This window comes from Ochlerotatus camptorhynchus, unplaced genomic scaffold (genome assembly GCF_037179485.1).
Source record: "Ochlerotatus camptorhynchus isolate MF236.1 unplaced genomic scaffold, CSIRO-AGI_Acam_v1.1 ptg000330l, whole genome shotgun sequence".
In the NCBI taxonomy this organism is placed as follows: domain Eukaryota; kingdom Metazoa; phylum Arthropoda; class Insecta; order Diptera; family Culicidae; genus Ochlerotatus; species Ochlerotatus camptorhynchus.
The window spans coordinates 11,738,598-11,758,158 of NW_027040818.1; the positions used below are offsets into that span (position 1 = coordinate 11,738,598).

At 41.1% G+C, this 19,561-nt stretch overlaps 1 protein-coding gene across 1 annotated transcript in view; it reads left to right on the top strand.

Moving 5' to 3' along the window:
* The first annotated feature begins 385 nt into the window (after nt 1-385).
* fng (Fringe glycosyltransferase) overlaps nt 386-19,561 on the top strand; it is a 380,064-nt gene continuing 360,888 nt past the window's right edge. Inside the window, exon 1 of the mRNA XM_065230528.1 lies at nt 386-1,336. Coding sequence (XP_065086600.1) covers nt 1,181-1,336 — 156 coding nt within the window. The 5' untranslated portion in view covers nt 386-1,180. The remainder of the gene's footprint in view (nt 1,337-19,561) is intronic.

A 19,561-nucleotide genomic window follows, 5' to 3' on the forward strand; every position in this document is an offset into this window, starting at 1 on the left:
GGTGCATTGTGGACTGTTCTCCCCTATAACAACGCAGCAGTTTTTCAAAAACGTCCACCCTCCGCTCAGCTCAACCGTGCTCAAAACGATAACAACCGATCGTGGTCCATGGTGAGAGCGAGTCCTATTCTCTCCTCTCGTCGCACGGTGTTTATCTTTCGTCGCACTGCACACACCACACACCGGTTGATCCAGTTTGAATGTTGTTTTTTTGTTTGATTCAAAAGAACCACACACTCGCTCTATAGTGTTCTGCCGTGTGATAAAAATCCGGAGAAAGAGAGAACCACGGGCGGGAGAGAGAATACCTACCACGGCTCACTCCACGCCGACACGAAACCATGAAAAGCAAACGATCAGTCTCTGCTTGTCGTTTGCCTTCGGAAGGTGTTTCTGCGTTTCGTGAGTTTTCGCTTCCGATTGTTCTTCCCACCGGAAATTTTCTCGACGATCGCGTGCGCGAGTGGCTTAGAGGCAAACTTTTGAAAACGTGAAAAAGTGGGGACGATATTTTCGCAATAACTGTGAGTGATCAACAATAGCAGCGATCGTGAGTGGGTGACTATTGTGCACGGGAGTTTGACACTTCAGTGATCGCGAAGTGGTTTGTTTACAGTCAGAGCATCGCGCCGGGACGCCGTGGTTTATTTACCCACATCGAACGCATTTACCGGAGAAGGAGGATGATGATGGTGTGACGTGAACCGTGAAGCGACAACAACTGCCGAACGTTCAAAAGGGGATTATTGGTGGTGTTTTTCGGCGTGGAATGTCTCAATCGTTATCGTCGTCATACGGGCGCGGATCGAAGAGGGTTCATTTATCTTAATGGAATAAAGTGGTGATTCGTACTCGAAAGAGAGAGAGAGAGCTTCGGTGTTTGTGTTTTTGATTGTTGTCAAATGGAAGAGCAGGGGGTTGTGTTGTGATGGTACCAGATTGTGGTTTTCTGTTGATTAAGTAATGATCATTGTGTAAGAGTCGGTTTTCGGTGGTGATTGATGGAATGAGAAGAATTGTGACAGCCGGAGAACGCTTGGATTAACGACACACGTAACAAAGCGGGATTAAAGGACAAACAGTTCGCAGTCTGGCGTCCGTCCAGGTTGTCCCGCTCCTCGTTGCTGCACGTCAAAATGCTACTGTCCCTGCGGAGGACGGGCAGCACGAAGCAGCTTCTATGAGGTGCCTTAGGAAGAAGATGAGCCAGGTCTTCTCGCTGTCCCTTCGATACAAACGGACCCTGCAAGCAATGGCGGCCGGCACCTTCCTGATCTACATGACTCTAGTTCTGTACCAGAACGTCTACGGCTACAGCGGTGGCAATAGTGTACAGGTACGTGCTCTCAGGATTCTACGGAATTCCCCAAAACACGGATCATGAACAATTTAATTACCTGTAGGAAAAATAACCGAAATTTCGACCGACCGAAAAACAAGCGAATCGAGTGTCAGGCAAAAATTTGCAGAACATTTTTGCTCTCCTTCCATCCCCCCCCCATCGTCCAGACCGCTTATCGAGACGGTGGACGGTTGTTCCGCGCCGGGACAGGCTGAACTAACAATCCCGGATCACGCAAAAATTCTTGACCGGGCGCAGCATAAACAAAAAGAAACGAACCAAACTGCCGTCGGTGTTTTGGTTTTGCGTTCTTGCGAACAACCCCGACCGAACCCCAGACCGTGGACGATGGCTGGCCAAGCTGTAGGACGATCAGTCCGTCACTCTTGCATATATTAATACGGTTTTGGCCGGCAGCCACGTCCAGACGAGGTTCGAACGATTTTCGTTGCGGTTTTGCTGGCGGTGGTGGTGGTCGATCGCGGTTTTATTGAAAGTGACTGCCGAGATCAATGCACTTGATCCTCTTCTCCGGTTCTACTGGCGAGCCGGTCTGCGTCGATGGGCGCGTCTGAGTCGCCGTGGTTGTTGTCGCCTTTGGACGATGTCAATCCCGGTGGACAATTGAGCGGTTTTCCAAAGGGATTTTACGGTTCGGAATATCGGTTGAAATGGTTGTTTCATGTGGCTGGCTTTTCATAACTCACAGTAAATTAGATTTTGTATAATCGCATTGGAAATGATGCACATCAACCATGTCTAAAAATGTTGATTTTAGTATTTGTATTCGGAATGATTACTTGCACAACTTGCGCAAGACAGACAGAAAGCGTCAGAATTTTGATATCTGAAATTGATGTCTTTGTTTGGGATTTGATGATTTTTCCAGCATTTCCAGGCACATATTAGTGGCAGCAACCACGTAGAGAACTCAGAGTAACTTTTTCGAAGCAGAAAGAAGTCGCTGACATGTCATTCTCTCGTTACTTCGAGAGCAAATCGGAACACAAGGTGGATACTGAACCGAGATAACCGGGAGAGCTTTAACATAGCATTTTTGTAAATAATTTGTCCGGAATTTTAATTATTTCTCTTAAGATTTTCTAGCCTCATAATCTCGGACAATTTTTTAAGACCAGGGTCCTCATTGAGGAGGTCGAAATGAACGCTTGTATGAAACAGTCTTAAGTAAATTATATCTTGAGATATAGATTTCCTTGAGACCATTTCAAAATGCCTTCAGAATTACTTTAACTTTCAGTTTTCACTCAATAATCTTGTGTTTCTGACCGGTATTCCTTGTACATTGTCTCCAAAAAAATCAAAACTCTATGTAGAAAACTTTAAGAGATCCCTCTTGCGAGAATTTACTTTATATTATCTTCATTCTATTCTTTACAAAATGCTCGGAATGTTCCTGAAATATCTTGGACCACCACTAAGAATTTTGAAAATTATTATCCTAAAATTTCCTTGAATTTCACCACAGAATTCCACACAAGTTTTCCTCAAAATTTCCATGAAAGGCTTCGCAAAATGCTCTTAAGAAGTAGCTCTTAGAATTTTCTACAAATTCTCATGAAATTCTCCATAGAATTCCCGACTACTCAGAGTTCTTAGAAAATATGATTTTATACATATTAATGTTTGAACTGTATTAAAAATTAGATTCCTTTGGGATTACTATCCATATTTTCTTGCAGAATTTCTCATTGATCAATTAAGAGATCAACATTTACAACGATTCGGTCTTGTGGCCTTCGAATAATTTACGTGCAACTTAGATAAATTTCCGAATTCTTAGACATTTAAGAACATTCCAAATTTTGAACTTCAGAAAATTATCTAAATTATGCTAGTTATTGAAACTTAAGAATATGAATAATTTCTGAAAATTAAATGTGTTTCTCTATATACGGGGTTTCTCCAAGTTTTCTGCTTTTAAAATAGTTGCTGAAATCAATCATGCATGTATTCCTTTTTTCAAACATGTTGGGCACCAGGGAAAAAACCGGGAATTTAATTTCTAACATTCAGTGGCCACCCTGGAAATAGTTGTTCGCCAATAGAACTGACTTCTCCAATTCCAATTCAACCTCGATTGAAGAGCAAAGTTCTCAAAATTCCTCCAAAATAATGAAATCCAATCCAATCTGTAGCAATCGTCCTGGTCGTTGACTCACCTGTCTGCAGAAGTTTATGTCCAGGCTATTTGTTGGGGAAGGAATTTCAATTTATTTATCAGCAAAAGACGACACGAACTGACCACTTTTTGGCACAATAATTTCAACGAGATTAACTATTTTACAAACTTGGAGACAAATCATCTAACTTTTTGACGTAGGGCTACGTCTGTGGTTTCTATATGGGGGTACACTTTGTGAAAACCGAAAATTGAACATGTAACAAAATTATGAAAGATTTTGAACGCTAATAACTCAGCTGCCCCTAGACCAATTTCAATAATTTCATCACCAATCGATCAGATCTATTGCTACGCATCTGGTAAATTTAAGACTTTATCATTCTTCAAAATGTCGCTATTGAAAATTGCACGAATGTGCAACTGTTGCTTTGATAATTAAATTATCACCGATTGCATGCGAAAAGCGATTTCCCTAACACAGATTTCAAAGTTGAATTCCATCCGGTCTCACCAAACGGTGTGCATTCAATCACCGCGTGGTGAGTGATGGTGTTATCCAGTACACAACGAAAGGCTGTCTAGGAGCAGCAAGCTGCAGCCCACATGAGCATCCAAAGAAAGAAGAAGAAGCCGCACCGCTATTGATCGGAATCAGTAGCTCTTCGTGAGTTGCTGTGGGTCATCTATGTCAAGCGCGTCATACGAAAAAGTATAAACAGAGAGAACCCCACTCAAATCGCTATTCCTACACAGAACACAAGCTCCTGCTGCAGTTAACAAATAAGATTTATTATATAAGACCACGTAGTTCTACGTCACCATTGCGTACAACCCCATAGGGCTGTCCCTTGTAGTTTTTCACTCTCTTTTTTCACACCCGCTTGCTACGATGATTATTTTGTTGCTATGGTTACGCGCGACGACTGCGATACCCGAGTAGAAAAGTTCAGCCTGGCAGTGTTAGCAACATTCTCCGGGCCAGGAACCGAGCTGATGGCTTGTAGCAGCACAACCTTGCTTACAGGTCTTTTGCAGGTCGACTTTGATGTCCGCACTGCAACTGTTCTCACCTTTCCATCCGGCCCTTGGTAGATTTTCTCTACAACTCCTTTCGGCCAGCTTCCTCGGTGTAGCGATTGGTCCACTATCATCACTAGATCCCCGACGTGATAACCGTGGTAATTCCAGGTCACTTGCGGCTTCTGATCAACTCCGGACGGAACGAGGCTATCCACCTGCGCCAGAAACGATCCGCGTTGATCTAAGAATGCTTGTAGGCAGCACGACAGTTAAGATCTCGTTCATCAAAGTTATGGTCGAACTGGATTGAATTGTTTCGACCAAGCCAAGCCAATTGTTTGGTGTTATCGGTTCAGGGTCCAGGAGGTCATCCGGAACATATTGTTAACATTCCTTGATGTGCGTTGGCGATACGGTACATACGAATCAGTAGAGTTGAAAACTCTAGATAGAGCTGGAATTAGGGCGTAACAGCTTTTGTAAACAATGACTTCTTTCGATGATTTCTAGAAAGTTGAGGCTCGCCAACGCAAATCAACAATACCATCTGGTAGAGGAAGACTTCCCCTATCTGACGGTTATGTTGGTTTGCGTGGGCGTGCCTTGAGTTCCTAGAAATCATCGATAGAAGTCATTGTTTACAAAGGTTGTTACGCCCTAATTCCAGCTCTATCTAGAACTGGTGGTTGTCAGGAAGAATCACAGGATTGTTCACTTTGAACGACTTTCCATCATCCTGCATACGACCTCGCTTACGGATGATTCCTTTATCCAGAAACGGCGACTATGAATTCAAACGACTATTGCTTTTCACGAATACGGTCTGATTCAGACGGCGCAAATCTTCACAGAAAACTTCCGACTGTACCAAGCACTCTTAGCTTCATCCATGTCGTTCACGGAGATTGTCAAACATCTAGGCTTTTCACACTTTGGCAGTGCTAAAATCTTTCGCATTTTCAGGTAGTACGCAGTAGATCTAATCAAGCGATTGAAATCAGAGAACCTCTCAATATCGGGAAGGTCAACCAACTCAACTTCAACCAAGGTACAGCACATTGGATCCACGAAAACATCAGCAATCACTTCGGTATGGAAATTTACCAACTCAGAAGAGGACATCTCTAGCGGTTCATTGTTCGGCCAATGGACATTATCCCGATACAGAAAGTCAGCATCTTTCAACCATTCCTGCATACAACCAAACTTGGAGGACTTCGTAGCCAAATCAGCTACGTTCAGCTGCGATGGAACTCCATGACCATTCTCCTTAATTTTCATGACACGAGAACCAACATACACCGTGAGGTTCTTACTCGTCTTCAACCAACTCAAGCAGATTTTGGAATCGGTCCAGAAGTACTGCATATTAACTTCTATTTTTAATTCGTCTTGAACTACCTTCATCATTTGACTTGCAAGAACACACCCTTCAAGTTCAAGTCGTGGTACCGTCGATGATTTCAGTGGAGCAACTCTTGCCTTGGCATACACCAATGCAACGTGTGACTTGCCGTTTCGACGATGAACCATGTAAATCACACTTGCGTCGCAGAAAGCCTGCAGCTCAGCATCGGCAAAGGACGATACCTCCGGGAAGTAGCACCTCGCAACACGTATTTCTTCCAGCTTAGCAGTTTCGTTCAACCACTCCATGCATTTCGGGACCAGGCTATCAGGAATTTCGTCGTCCCATCCGGATTGCAACCGCCACAGGTCTTGGAACATAATCTTCAGGTGTATCGTAATCGGACTGAGTAAACACAATGGATCGAAGTTGCTCATCATAAACTTCAGTAGCTGCCGTTTGGTAGGCACCGTGCCATCCAGTTTTGGAAAATCCAGCGGGAACACAAATTCATCTGAAACAAGATCCCACCTGATACCGAGTACACGAGTGTCACTTCCTTTCTTCTCGGCTACCAAAGAAGGGTCAAGCGAATCCAGAAGAACTTCAGAGTTCGATGCAAATTTCACCAGTTTGAATCCTCCGTAATCGTGGTGCCTCCAGCACAGCTCGTTCAATGCCAGGGTACTTTTCCTCTTGATGAACTGTGCCATCGAAGGAGAAGACACAGTGCCAAATATCATCGCTATCATAATGTATACGAACTTGCTTAAGTTCTACAACATTTCCTGAAGGTCTATGAAGTTCACTAAGCTTCTACAAAGTTAGCAGAACTTCTATAAAATGTGTCGGAAAGTTTCCTGACCTTCTACCAAGGGGTTAGCCACTCAGCACAATGTGCCGAAACTACATTCGGCACAGTTAGGGCACATTAATTGGCACACTTTTCGTAGCTATTAGATTATAATTTAAATAACACAGCCTAAAGTATCGACAACTGCCATTTACGAGTACGGGAACAAACGTGTATCGAGATTTGAATACAGTTTATTTGCCACATGATCTTCATTAACTTTCTCGCATGGCTTCTGGGTATTAGTTGGCTGAGTATTATTAATAATCAACTATATAAATTGACCAAGAAGTATAGAGAGATTTGTATCCGTGTGGCATTGTTCGGTTTGTGATCGAACGAAAGCACATCCAGCTTCCTGTTCATGCACGCGACTTCCTAGCTTTCGCCTAGTACAATCTATCGTTCTTTACCATAACTACAACCGCTGTCAAACTGGTCACCTATTCCTTCAACGATTCTTCGTTCAGCACAGGCGAACTACTTCATGCCCCAAGGACAACGTTGGTGTGGAACTTTGTATTGGTCACCCCCAGAATCACCCAACGCGGAGCGGTTGTTCATTGCTTGTGTGTTCATGCACCGCTCGATGTACAATGAACGCATTCATCCGTTGGTAGTTTAAGTGGCGTACACGGTGAAGAAGACCGTTCACGGACCATCCGGTAGCGAGAGATTGTGCCCTTCTTCGAGGTTTCCAGCTCTGACAGCGTTTGACCCATGATTAATTTCGGTGTCAGGGTAGATAAACAAATTAAGAGGTTGTTTCCAAGATAGGACCGTACATTTGACGTAGGATTTCATGCTCGGCATCAAATTTCGGCGACTGTGTTAGGGAAATCACTTTTTTTCCATCACGGAAACGCCTCGTTTTCTGATGATAAAATTACGCACTTTCGTGCACAAAACGTACGGAATTTTTGGTCTATTCAATAGATAATGAAAAAAGCGAAAATTGACTGTCGGTATTTCTTGCTAAAATTTTCCAATCGCGAGACATTTGCGATCAATCATATAAATTCAATATTTTTTTGCTTTTTTCAAGCTTGACTTAATTCAAAGTGTTTCTGGTGAATTGACCAGGGCATGTGGTATTCGGTAATTGCGAGAATTTGTATGTACCATTTCAATACTGTTACGCATTTGACCACAAACGTTTGGCTTCGGGGTCCATCATCAATGAGATTTGGGGACTTTGTGGCTGGCAGCAAAGCGATCGAACGTTCAATGAAAATTTACTATCAAGCAACAGTAATTTATGGTGGTCCTGAAAAGAACCGGTTTGTCGTTGAGTAATGCTGAGCTATTATGGTCTTCAACACAGATGATGCTGACGAGCTGTATGTTGTTTGGAACGAGGGTAACAGCGGCTCACGACGAGCAACTGAATCCGATCAGTAGCGGTGCGGCTTCTTCCTCCTTCTTCGGTGAATCGAGGGCTCTTGTGGGCAGCCTTGATAGCTAACTGTTTGCGGAGAGCCTTTCGTTGTGTACTGGAGAAAAGTGTACAACGCCACGCGCCGAAAGCACTGCTGCTGATGACGACCGACCGAACACCACCACTCACCAGTGAGTGAAAAAAAACCGTTCGGCGAGACCGGATGGAATTCGATTTTGTAATCTGTGTTAGGGAAAGCGCTTTTCGCAGGCTATCGGTGATAATTTTAATTATCATAGTTGTTGCAACATTCGTGTAATTTTCAATAGTGATCTTTTTAAAATTGATAAAGCCTTAATTTTAACAGATTCTTAGTCAAATTTCCTATCGATTGGCGTTTTAAGAATTAAAATCCATCATCTCTGGATCAAAATCACACCACTTTCATGCCGCGGACGACTTTAGTTTATTAAACTGCACCTTCAATGTTGCCCTTAAAATACCTGGTATGTTAGATTTACATTTATGGGAACTGACATCCGATTGATGACCTTGACAAATGTCCAGAAAATACTCTCCAACAAATGGTGGTTCTGAAAAGGATCGTTTTCCGTCACGGTTGAGTAATGCTGAGCTAGTATGGTCTTCAACATGGATGAAGCTGGCGAGCAGTATGTTGTTTGGAACGAGGGTGACGCGCTTGGCATAGATGGCCCACAAAGACTCACGAAGAGCTACTGAATCCGATCAGTAGCGGTGCGACTTCTTCCTCCTTCTTCGATGAATGGACGCTCATGTGGGCTGCAGCTCGCTGCTTGCGGGTTGCCTTTCGATGTGTACTGGAGAACAATGTTCAACGCCACGCGCCGAAAGCACTGCTGCTGTTGCTACTGATGACAACCGACCGGGCACCACCACACGTCTTCTTCTTCTTCGCAATTCAAGCTTATTGCATTGCATATCGCATATTAGCTTATTGCGTGCTCTCAACTTAGTGTTCTAGATGCACTTCCACAGTTATTAATTGAGAGCTTTCAATGCCTGTACCATTTTTGCATTGGTATAATTGTGTGGCAAGTCCAATCATACTTCTATGACCAGGGAACTCGAGAAATTTTACAACCCGAAAAATTCCTAGACTGGACCGGGAATCGAACCCAGTCGCCTCCAGCATGGTCTTGCTTTGTAGCTGCGACTTCACCGACTGAGCTAAGGGAGGCCCCGGACACTACCATACACGGTGATTGAATAAGCACCGTTCGGCGAGACTGGATGGAATTCGATTTTGAAATCTGTGTTAGGGAAAGCGCTTTTTGTAGGCAATCGGTGATAATTTTGATCACCATTGCAACAGTTGGACATGTGTGTAATTTTATAGTTATAAGTGGTGAAAACTTGACCACTTTTCGTAACGCGGTCGATTTTGGTTTTTTTTTTTTTTTAATTGAAAATGTTGCCGAAAGACGTAATTCTACGTCAAAACAAGTGTCTGAAGATTGAAATTCAGGAATCATTTAGAAAAACTACAAGGGCCAGCCCTATGGGGTTGTACGCAATGGTGATGTAGGACTACGCGGTCTTATATAATAAATCTTATGTGTTAACTGCAGCACGAGCTTGTGTTTTGTTTAGAAACAGGGATTTGAGTGGGGTTCTCTCTGTTTATACTCTTGCGTATGACGTGCTTGACATAGATGGCCCACAGCAACTTACGAAGAGCTACTGATTCCGATCAATAGCGGTGCGGCTTCTTCCTCCTTCTATGGATGCTCATGTGGGCTGCAGCTCGCTGCTTGCAGGCAACCTTTCGTTGTGTACTGGAGAAAAACCACCACTCACCACGCGGTGATTGAATAAACACCGTTTGATGAGACCGGATGGAATTCAACTTTGAAATCTGTGTTAGGGAAATCGCTTTTCGCATGCAATCGGTGATAATTTTAATTATCATAGCAACAGTTGCACATTCGTGCCATTTTCAATAGTGACATTTGTTAAAATGATAAAGTCTTGAATTCAGGGTGTCTACTCAATCCAAAGAATCAAATTCCCTGAGTTTTCCAGGTTTTTCCAGGTCGGATGAAAAAAATTCCAGGTGCATACAAATTATACACATTATTATTTTATCGAACCCCCCTGTTTGCTGGTGTTCACACTGCTTGCACATGTCAAAAGAACTGTCAATTTAGATTTCAAAACAAAACTGTATCAGGAATCAAAAGTAAATACTTCCATCATGAATTACCGGACGGCAGACGTATTTGCTTTTATTATTTTAAATAAAATGAGAAGGAGAAGGTAAACTTTGTGGAGTAGGAAATGGTTGCTCAGGAGGAACACCGGCAGGGATTTGGCTCATCTTGTCCATCAAGAGCTGCGATATGAAGATGAAAATGGATTTCAAAACTTCGCCAGGATGTCGATACCAACTTTAGACAAGCTAGTGGGAAAAGTTCTCACTAGATATACATGATTCCTTGAGTTCTGAAAATTTCTGTTAACAACTCAATTCTGCAAGGTCTTCAAACCTTCTGACGTCCCTAAAGTTTTGTTTCTGTTCTCCGGTAAAATTTCTTTAAAGATCAACAATCTTTCCTGACAATCTGCAAATGTCTCGGTAGTTCTACAGATTTCTTTGAAGTTCTGTGTGTTCTTCAGAAGTTCTGCAAATTTTCCTAAAAATCTACAAAGTTCCTGAATCCCTGAAGATTTAAGATCCTTGAAGATCAACAAACTTCTCGAAAGTTCTGTAATTTTCTCTGCAGATTTTCATGATTCAATGAATATCTGCAAATATCTCTGAACATCTATACAATTTTCTAAAGAATTAAAAGATTATCTAGAAATTTTTGAGCTTTCCGGAAATTTTAGGAAGTATTCTGAAGTTTTTTAAATTTTTCTGAAGCTGTGCAAATATCTCTAACTCTCAGCGAACTTACCTGAAGTTCTGTAAATGTCTTTCAAAATCCAAGAGCCGCAGTAAAATTCTGAAAATTTATTTAAACATCTGCTAGTTTTTGAGTAGATTTACGACCTACCATCTGAACTTTTCTTAAGTTCCTAAAATTTATTTCAAATTCTGTAAAGTTTTCTGAAGTACTGTATTTCTGCACTAAAGATCTACGAACTGCCCTGAAGTTCAATAAATTTCACAGTAGATCTCCGAACTTTTCTAAAGTTCTTTAAATTTCTTTGTGGATTCTTGATATAAAGATCGGCGAGCTTTCCCGAAGATCTGTGAGTTTTGCTGAAGTTTTGCAAATTTTTCTAAAAATGTACGAACTTTCTGACGTTCTACAGACTTCTCTTAAGGTCTACGGACTTCTCTGAAGTTCTTTAGATCTATCTATTTCCGACTACCATGGAGTTCTGCAAAATATTGTACTTTTGTACTTCGCTACGATTTGTTTTTGGAATTGAGGTGCTTTTCTGACATTTAACGAATTTTTCTGAAGATCTCATATTTGTGTGAAACTGTGAAACTTTCTGTCAAATTCCTGCAAATATCTTTAAAGTTCTGTAAAGTTGTCTTAAGCTCCGTAGCTCTATTCCCAAGATCTACAAAAAAAAACTTGAGGTTCAATAAATTTCTCAGTAGATCTGCAAACTTCTCTGATGTTTTGTAAATTCCTCTAGGGTTACCCTGAAGATTTGAAAATTTCCTTGAAGATTACCTAAAGTTGTCAAAATTTATCTGAAAATATTTGAGCTTCTTTGAAGTTTTAAATGTCTCTCTGAAGATCTACAAATTTTCGTGTAAATTTTTTTTTTAATCCCTGAAGTTCAGCAATTTTTACTGAACATCCATTAACATTTCTGAGATTCTTGTGATTTTTTTTTCAGAAGTCCTGTAATTTTTTTCAAAGTTCTGTAGCTTTGTTCTGAAGATCTACGAACTTTTCTGATGTTGAATAATGTTTCGAGGATCTTCAAACTTTTGTGAAATACTTTATATTTCACTGTAGATTCTTGGACTTGTCTGAAGTTATGCGAATTTCCCTGAAGATTTGTAAAATTTCGCTTATAGTTTTACAAATTGAAATTATTTTTGCTTGCTTGATGTTTTGAAAATTTCTTTGAACATGTATCTGAAGATCTACGGCCTCTCTTGTGATTTTGTTTTTATGAATTTCTGTTAATAACTTTTAATTTGTTTGTAGTTCTGTTCTCAAGATCTACGAACTACCCTGAAGCTCAACAAATTTCTCAGTAGATCTCAGACCTGCTGTCTGGCATGCTTATTCTTATACAATACATGCTTCGTATGCTTCCTTTTGACGGTTGCCAGTCTCTCTTTTTCGGCTGTTTCCTTTTTAAGACGATTTTGATCCTCCACATACAAATCAGCGACGAGCGAGCGTGACAAGACTCTCTGAATGAACTTGTCTCGTTCGCACACGTTGTCTTAGCTGTCAGATGCTTGTCAAGTTCAGTGTCCTTAAGAAACGTTTCGAGAAACTGAACGAAAAACTTCTTTTGAATTACGAATGAAGTGATAATTGGAAAATTTCCTGAGTGGAACCAAAATTCCCTGAATATTCCAGGTTTTTCTAGAAAAATTAAAATTCCCTGTAAATTTCCGGTTTTCCAGGTTTTACCAGGTAGTAGACACTCTGGAATTAAACAGATGCGTAGAAATATTTCTGATCGATTGGTGATAAAATTATTGAAATCGGTCCAGGGGCAGCTGCGTTATTAACGTTAAAAATCTTTCATAATTTTGCTTCATGTTCCATTTTCGGTTTTCCCAAAGTGTACCCGAATTTTTGAAACTCTGAGACGTTGGTAATTTGTTTTAATGACTGACTTATTTTTTGGTATATCGTAATGTGCAAAAGTTAAGAATTGCAAGGTTGAATAAATATTCAATACATCGACCTTATAATTTTCAAACTTATTCTTCCAGGAGGTTCAAATCAAATTCCCGGTTATTTCCCGGTTGTTTTCGGTTCAAAATTACTTAAAAATTTCACCTTGCATATTTTATCTACAAGGAATTTATTTTTCGCATGCAAATCGGAGAAGGTCAATTCAAAACAATGTGTTTTTTGCTATTTGGCCTGGAACTGCTCCCTTACCAAATTCGTGCTTATGGCACTTTATTGACCCCAGTAGCGCTCACAGACTTCAAAAATTGCTTTCAATTTAGAAATATCATAGACATTGAAAAGTTTTCCAGATTGTGCTCATGAAAAAAAAATAAATCCTAGGTGGTACTGGGATGATTCAAAAATTGAAAAATGTTACAAGATTCATGAACTTCCGCAATGTTCATAATTCTGAAAGTTTATTAAGATACTGTATAAAGGGGTAGCATTCTCCCTGTATCACTCTTTTATGTTTTTATTATTATGAATAGTAATGATTTCAAATTAAAAAAAACCAATAGAGTTAACTACCCCATTTTCGGCCTATTAAGCACAACCCGCACTTAGTCTTTTTTAATCTAGTGCAGTTTAGCACCAAACGGAATGTTATTATTACTGATGGCTTCCAAATTTATTTACCTTTCCGAACGTACTGTAAGATTTGATAAAGAGAAACCAATCGATGAGATATTGTCAAAAGTCTAACACTGCTTCTTGACGCCAAACTCGGCCTACGGATTCTAAACTCGGCCTAACGCATTGAAACGCCAATGAATTCACTTCGGCCTATTGGATGAAGATAAAAATTGATTCGGTCGGAGCGCTTCTCTTGTTTTTGGAAATAATAGGTGCAAACCTTCATATCACGCGTTCTCATTGACTTCATTCGGTAGCTTATTAACTAAAGTATCGTACCAAACACATAATAGACTTATTAACTCTGAAATCATGGATTTATTTGAAGTTTTCTGCTCGATAGGCCCAAAATGGGCGATTAGGCCGAAGTAGTGCTCTACCCTAGGGCCTCCCTTAGCTCAGTCGGTAAAGGCGCAGCTACAAAGCAAGACCATGCTGGAGGTGGCTGGGTTCAATTCCCCGTCCGGTCTAGGAATTTTTCGGGTTGGAAAATTTCTCGACTTCCCTGGGCATAGAAGTATGATTGGACTTGCCACACAATCATATCAATGCAAAAATGGTACAGGTATCGAAAGGCTCTCAATTAATAACTGTGGAAGTGCATCTAGAACACTATGTTGAGAGCACGCAATAAGCTAATATGCGATATGCAATAAGCTTGAAATGCGAAGAAGAAGAAGAAGAAGAAGAAGTGCTCTACTCTATATTGAAAGCCCTCCTTCCACCGCTCTCAAGCTTGAAAAGAAGCGGTGAAGGCATACATAAATATATTTTTTTCGCTCTCGTTGAAGACTTTCACTCAAAACATTTAGCACCCCTGAGCATAAGAACACGCGCGATCGAGGCCACACCGAGTAACGGTCGGAAATGCGAGTGCTTGCAAGTCTTTACTCGAGTGTTCACTCGGCTGTCGACAAAAGCAGGCCACTCTCGATGTGTGCTACGCGATCGTCTGTTTTCTCGGCAGCAACCATTGTGTGGTCCTACTCATTGTTCTTCATCAGCAGTTCTTTCGGTCGATGCGTCGTCGACTTTGGAAAGCAATCGTTTCGTGATGAGTGTGTGAGTGCTGACCACGTTTTGCGTCCATTGCTGCAATGGACGCGCTCTGACCCTCGTTGGCGTACAACAATTTGCCATACAATGAAACTACTGGAAGCGGCTCCAGTTCTGATGGAAGAAGCTTTTTGGATAGCGGAAGATAAAGTGTTTATTGTGTTGTACCTTTTGACTATAGTTTTAAGATGTATTGTATAGTGACCAAGAATCCTCGGCTCTGTAAAGTTAATTCGGTTGAGCCTTATCAAACAAATTAATAAACAAAAAAAAAAAAGTCTTTACTCAGCACTTCAAAATAATTAAACTCTCAAAAGACATCACATTACCACCACATCGGGCAGCTTTTGTTCATACTTTTAAACCCCAAATGCAAGTTTATCGATAAGTTAGAAGCGTTTCAGTAGTTTAACATAGAAATCACCTGTTTGGTATGACAAAATAGTCCAAATTTCAATTCTTAGGGGTAAGACCTAATAATCAATTCCACAAAATTAAAGGTTGTTGAAAATGAACAAAGCAATCCTCACCTCGGCCTCAAAATGAACTGTTTTCTTTGCCTCAACCTACCACCTTTGCAGAAATCCTAAATAAACAACCGTCCGAAGTGGTGATTTTTTCGGCTTCTAGCATTCCATCCTGATCCCATCATGATGGGAATTGCTTTCTGCGTCAAAAGTCATTATCACAGTTTGACACTTGGAGTTCATTATTGGAAGCGTCCTTTGTTGCAAGTTGCAAAATTTCTAAAGAAGTTGCAAGTGCAATTTGTAGAGGTAGTTCCCTGCTGAGCGTTTGGAAATTGAGTTCCACTCACCAGAACCGCGTGATCAAAGGCGGACTTCAAGCTGCGATAATTAGGTGCGAGGAAAAGTGATTCCCCCCCGTCTCGCTCTTGCCATGTTATTCTGGGGTTTATCAACAATAAGCGAAGGCAGTGCATTAACCGACAGGTGACACTGAACTGAACGTTGTCGAATGGGAAAGGGAGGAGTCGTGCCACTTTGTTGCACCGAAAACGACAACCGAAAATCCGGTTTTGATGCATCAGATCGAGCAATTTCCTATCATTGGAAAGTGAAAGAGATTCCGGCTGTCACTTGGCGTCGGAAGAGTAGAGCACAGCTTACATCCCAAGTAGGGACATCAGTGAGCTGTTTATGTCTGTGTTTCTAAATAGCTGATAGCAAAACATCAAAGCAGGCTCGCTGATCGGAGAGCGATCGCAGGTAGAGGAAAAACAAAACAAATCGATCGTACAACATTTCAATTTAAACACCATTTACCACTCGAAACAGGTAAGTACCTCCAGGAACCAAACAACGCCAACACCTGTGATTGACCTTTTACCCGATAAATAGTTGGTGGCTGGTCTTCTTTCGATCTCTTTAAGGATAATGGATCTAATTACCGCGGGCAACCGCCATCACACCACAGATCGAATTGCCCTTCGCCATCCAAGCAACCAACCAACCAACCAACCACAAACAAAGCGAAACGTAAACAAACCGCCGTGAAAAACGCCGACGCCTCGTTCCGATTGAGCGAAAAAATCTTAGAAGTACATCTATCGCCAGGCAGAGGCTCTAATGACGTTCGGGCCAGAGGAGTGTGGAGAAAACAATGCTCGAAAAAAAAATGTTCTTCGCAAACAAATCGGTTCAATTTTTCATTCATTCTCTTCGTTGAGTTTGGAGTTTGGTTTTTTTCGTTTCTTTTTCGTTGCCGGGATTCGGTTCGACCTGTTGCTGACGCTTGCGTTGTTGCTTCTAGTCCAGAACACAGAACCAGTGAGTTCTACTGAAGTGGGCTTGATTGGAAAATTAGCGGAAGCTTTTAGGAGAACCATTTTTCGTCGGATCGGGCGGGTACGAGCGGGTTTGTGCGAGAGATTACTCTGCATATGCCGGGGGAGCCGAGAAGTAAACGATGCCGAGCACCCATGATCGGTATCAGTGGAAGAAGAGGCAGAAAAGGGCTAATTGGGCCTCTTTGGTTTTGTTTTTTTCTCGAAACGATGTCGTTTTGTTTTCGGGAAGATTTAGAAGTCGTGGGAAACGAAGCGGTAAGTACGTCGTGCAATACTTTGTAGCTAAGCAATTCTGTCAACTGTCAATAGGTCTGTCAAATTCTTGGAAATTTGGGCATTGTTCCATTTGGTGAATTTCCACTCAAATTTGACAGATGGAAATTTATCAAATAAACCTGCCTCGAAAAGCGGATGATCCGGAGGGATTCTCGAACATTATATATTTTCGAAGTGCCAAATTTAAGAGAAAATTCACCAAATGTAACACAGCCTCGGTTAGCCACCAAGAAGAGGAACGCCACGCAGGTTTTTCTGTGTGTATGTCCACAATCAACCTCAACCGGTCGTTCGTTCATGTGTCAAGTCCCACTCGAACGCAACCACTGACTAACTGTCAGACAGACAGCGTCATTGTTTTCATTGTATGTACTACTCATCGCTATAATGACACTTAACCGAGCAGACTGCGGACGAACCGAAAAAAAAGCGTGCGCGCACAGGTTCGTTATCATAAACAAACAATCCCAATGTGAACGGGGCGAGCGCTGAGTTTGGTGTGAGTGAAGCTATTTGAATAATTTTTCAATAAATTTGATGCCTCAAACTGGTGCATGAATGGCAGTCCGTTCGCTGCATGGTGGAACAAGAATCCCTCGACGAATAATGATTCCACTTTATCGGGAATGTTTATTTGAGGTTAGATAACTACGTGGAACGAGCTGGATCAACCACCCGTGAGAACTGTCAATAATCGCCGTCGAATCTATCAATCCCTCTATCAGAGAGCCGGTCAATATTTGCTTAATGAACGGTAACGTGATAGCTTTCGTTTCCCCACGAAATTCTCAATGAAATCCGGAAACATTGTTTTGCCATCGTGACGAGCTACTAGTGTTACGCTTACGCTCAATTCCATGTAAAAAAAACGAACGGATTTCTGCCGACCAACCGACCATTGTTAGGTTGTTGTGCATTTCGTTTTTCTCAGAATTGTATACAAAGTAATTTCTGAGTGTACTCTGCAATAAACAAGCGCGGCGGCGGCGATGATCCATCATCGGAGAGTTGCGACAACTCTGGGAAAAAAAATCATATTTCCTCGCTACCGTTTCGCTGACGCAACCCCAGCGACCGACCGGAGGAATTGAATTCTGTATTTACAATTGAGGTTCAATTGGGGGGGAAACGACAGCAAGGGAAGTGGCTGTCAGTCTTTATTATCGATGGGGATCCGACCGATTTTCGCGCCTTAAAACACACGCACTTGCTCAGGGTGGCCACTGGACTTATGCAAAATTTGAAATTTTCGCTCCACAGTTTTCAAACGGTTTCAAATCAAGTCCCTCCGAAAGTTTAAACTCATTTGATAAGAAACTGATTTGGCACAAACCATTTGAAGTTTATATGGAAATTTCTATGGGAAACCAAACTTTTTGTTCAATGTCTTCTAGCCTTTTTTCCATATTGTACTGTTAACATGTTCTATTGCTATTCTTATGGGAATTTTTATCAGCTACAAATTTGCAGAAAATCGTTTTTCAGCCAAACGTCAAATAAAATAGTTTTAATTTAATTAATTGTTTAAGGGATTGATAATCTTATGGCAAGATTAAGCAACTGTATTGTGGGCAACACTATATTCTGCAGTGTGTCATAGTAGCCATGATTGGTGTCAGGGACAGGGACATCAGGGACTTGAATCATTAATATTTTTTGTTCCTTACATTTGATCGAAAAGTGGTCTTTAACAAAGTTGTAGCTGAGAAATTTTTCAACAAGCTCAGCTATAATTTTCTAAAGTAGAAAGAACTGGAAAGAATGTTGAGATTGATATGAACCGAAATAATGGTTTCCCCATAGTAATTTCCATATAAACTTCAAATGGTTTGTGCCAAGTCAGGTTCTTACTAAAGAGGTTCAAATTTTGGGAGGATAATCAGGACACAATTTGGAGCCGTTTGAGCACTGTTGAGCGAAAATTTCAAATTTTGCATCAGTCTAGTGGCCACTGAGTTTAAGAATTAAAATCCCGGGGTTTTCCCGGGTGCCCAGAATATTTTTCCAAATATGGTGAAAACAGGGATACCGGCATGATTCATTTCAGCAATTGACGGCACTGGAAAAGAAAGTAACGGTATTTTATTATAATTGCAGAAAACCGGAGAAAACTTATCAGGTAGATCCCAACAAATTGTCAAATGATGCTTCGTAACAGTGTTGCAAAAAGTATCAAAAAATCAAATCTCACCAATGCCCAAGATCACGCTTGATTTTCGTAGACAAAAATCAACAAACAAACATCTGCGGTTGATTTGCAAGCTGTGATATTGCAGCTCGGAATATCAAGCTAACTAAACTCACCAACTGCAAATCTCACCAAACTGTGGTGAGATTGAGTTTAATGATTTTTGCTTTACACCCGAGTCCCGAATGCAACCGAAACTTCCATAACGGCTTGCAGCAGTCTTTTCGTGTCTGCCATCGGTGAAGGTTAAAAAGAGATATCAAACTATGCTTTCTCTTTCTAAGAAAACGATGTGCAACGGAATCATTTTTGTGTAGAGTCAACTCTAAAGCTGGGTTTAGACAGGGCAAGTCAATTGATCAAGTCAGTTGAATTGAACTGACTTGAACGTGTAAACCATGCCATTCAACTGACTTGATCAACTCATTTGAATTGAAAAAAAAAACTTGAACCAGGCTCAACTTTTCAATTGAATTCAACTGAGTTGATCATTTGACTTGCCTAGTATAAACACAGCTTAAGCTCGATTTTTCCATGCTGTGAATAGTCTCGCAATATCAAAGGAGCTTGTAAAATCAATATCAAGCATGATATTTTGATCTGAGAGTGTATGAGAGTGGAAAAATATTATTTGATTGAT